The sequence below is a fragment of the Acyrthosiphon pisum genome, chromosome A1, assembly GCF_005508785.2.
Source record: "Acyrthosiphon pisum isolate AL4f chromosome A1, pea_aphid_22Mar2018_4r6ur, whole genome shotgun sequence".
Lineage (NCBI taxonomy): Eukaryota > Metazoa > Arthropoda > Insecta > Hemiptera > Aphididae > Acyrthosiphon > Acyrthosiphon pisum.
This window is the reverse complement of record NC_042494.1, coordinates 168,758,125-168,759,453: the sequence shown is the minus strand read 5'-3', so window position 1 is coordinate 168,759,453 and position 1,329 is coordinate 168,758,125. Positions and strand designations below refer to the sequence as shown.

Sequence of the window (1,329 nt, the reverse complement as noted above, 5' to 3'; positions counted from 1 at the left end):
CAGCATTCCAAAACTAAAAGCGGTTATCGGTTTTGGTCTCAAATTTACGGTTTTAACGGTAATCGTTACAAACCAGTTACCAGTTTTAAGCCTGATTACAAATTATAAATAAAGAAATAATATAAATATTCACCGCATATAAACGATTATTGAGTACACCAACACCCAAACCATATCTTTCAGTAGACATACTAGCTACCAACCTCCATTTTTGAATACTGACATCAAAAACCTCAACACTATTTAATGAATTTTTGTGATTTCCTCCACCAACCTAAAATTACACAACACTCTAACTTTATAATATAAAATATGTAAAATACAGATTTAACTTACTGCATATATACAATCATCCAATACACCAACACCTAATCGATCTCGTTTAACTACCAGGTCGGCCATTGGAACCCAAGAGGGCGATTGAGAAGATACATCAAGCATACTAACAGATTGTGAACATGAATTATTCACACCTCCCACAGCAAACACAAATTGATCTCTAATTACGCCTAGACCAGCAAACTGACGACCATCATTTATTCCTGGTGCTTTCTCACGTAGTTTGGTTGCTGGGTCATACCATTCTGTATAGCACATTGGTGATGTATCAGACCGGTTGAACATTAAAATAACCTGATATAATAAAAGGACGAAATTATTGTGAAGATAAATTTAACAAAACAAAATCATACTTTATGTGAGTCACCAAACTGCCTGGGCTTACAACGAATTGTTTGTGGAATGGTGAAATTCTGAGCAGATTTTTGTAGATTGAAATGGTATGCTTCAATTACATATCCAATACCTAAAAACATAATAATAATTAATGAAATTAAATAATTCATAATGCATGCATATATTTTATGAAAATAACAAACATTTAGGATTATTCTTTAGAAGAGGTTCGTTTACTATGTTTAATAATACATCAGGTCTAGATGCTATTATTGGCAAACGCACGTGTTCCATTAATTCTGTCAAAAAGTCTTTTCTCTGATCCAAATCCATTTTTACCCATTTAATAACACTTTCAAATACCTACAAAAACGAATACAAATAATGAAATTTAAATTAAAATATATCAAAAAGATAATATTTAAGATCATTGGCGTTGCTATCTATATATTCCAAAATTAACATATTTAATTGTTAAACCACCAATTACTGTATTACTGTGTCCTAAATATTTAATAGATCTTAATTACATTCTTTTTTTAACAAGCGAAGGAATATTCATCAGATTTTTATGGTATTAAATCTATTTTTATTAATGTCAATTAATTAATTTATTATTATTATTAAAATATTCGTAATAATTTTAGATTCTGA

General features: G+C 29.6%; 2 protein-coding genes across 9 annotated transcripts in view; one reads left to right on the top strand and one right to left on the bottom strand.

Annotated features, from left to right (window-relative positions):
• Positions 1–1,329, top strand: part of LOC100570512 (ring canal kelch homolog) — a 278,429-nt gene that overhangs the window by 194,250 nt on the left and 82,850 nt on the right. The gene's annotated exons all lie outside the window — the stretch shown is intronic.
• The window catches only part of LOC100158704 (kelch-like protein 3), a 255,214-nt gene that overhangs the window by 214,796 nt on the left and 39,089 nt on the right, over positions 1–1,329 (bottom strand). Inside the window, exons 6-8 of one of the 8 annotated variants that reach the window (XM_029486637.1) lie at positions 879–1,038; positions 693–805; positions 337–633 (exon numbers count right to left, since the gene is read on the bottom strand). The exons of the other annotated variants lie outside the window; for them this stretch is intronic. Coding sequence (XP_029342497.1) covers positions 337–633; positions 693–805; positions 879–1,038 — 570 coding nt within the window. The remainder of the gene's footprint in view (positions 1–336; positions 634–692; positions 806–878; positions 1,039–1,329) is intronic. 8 annotated transcript variants of the gene reach the window in all.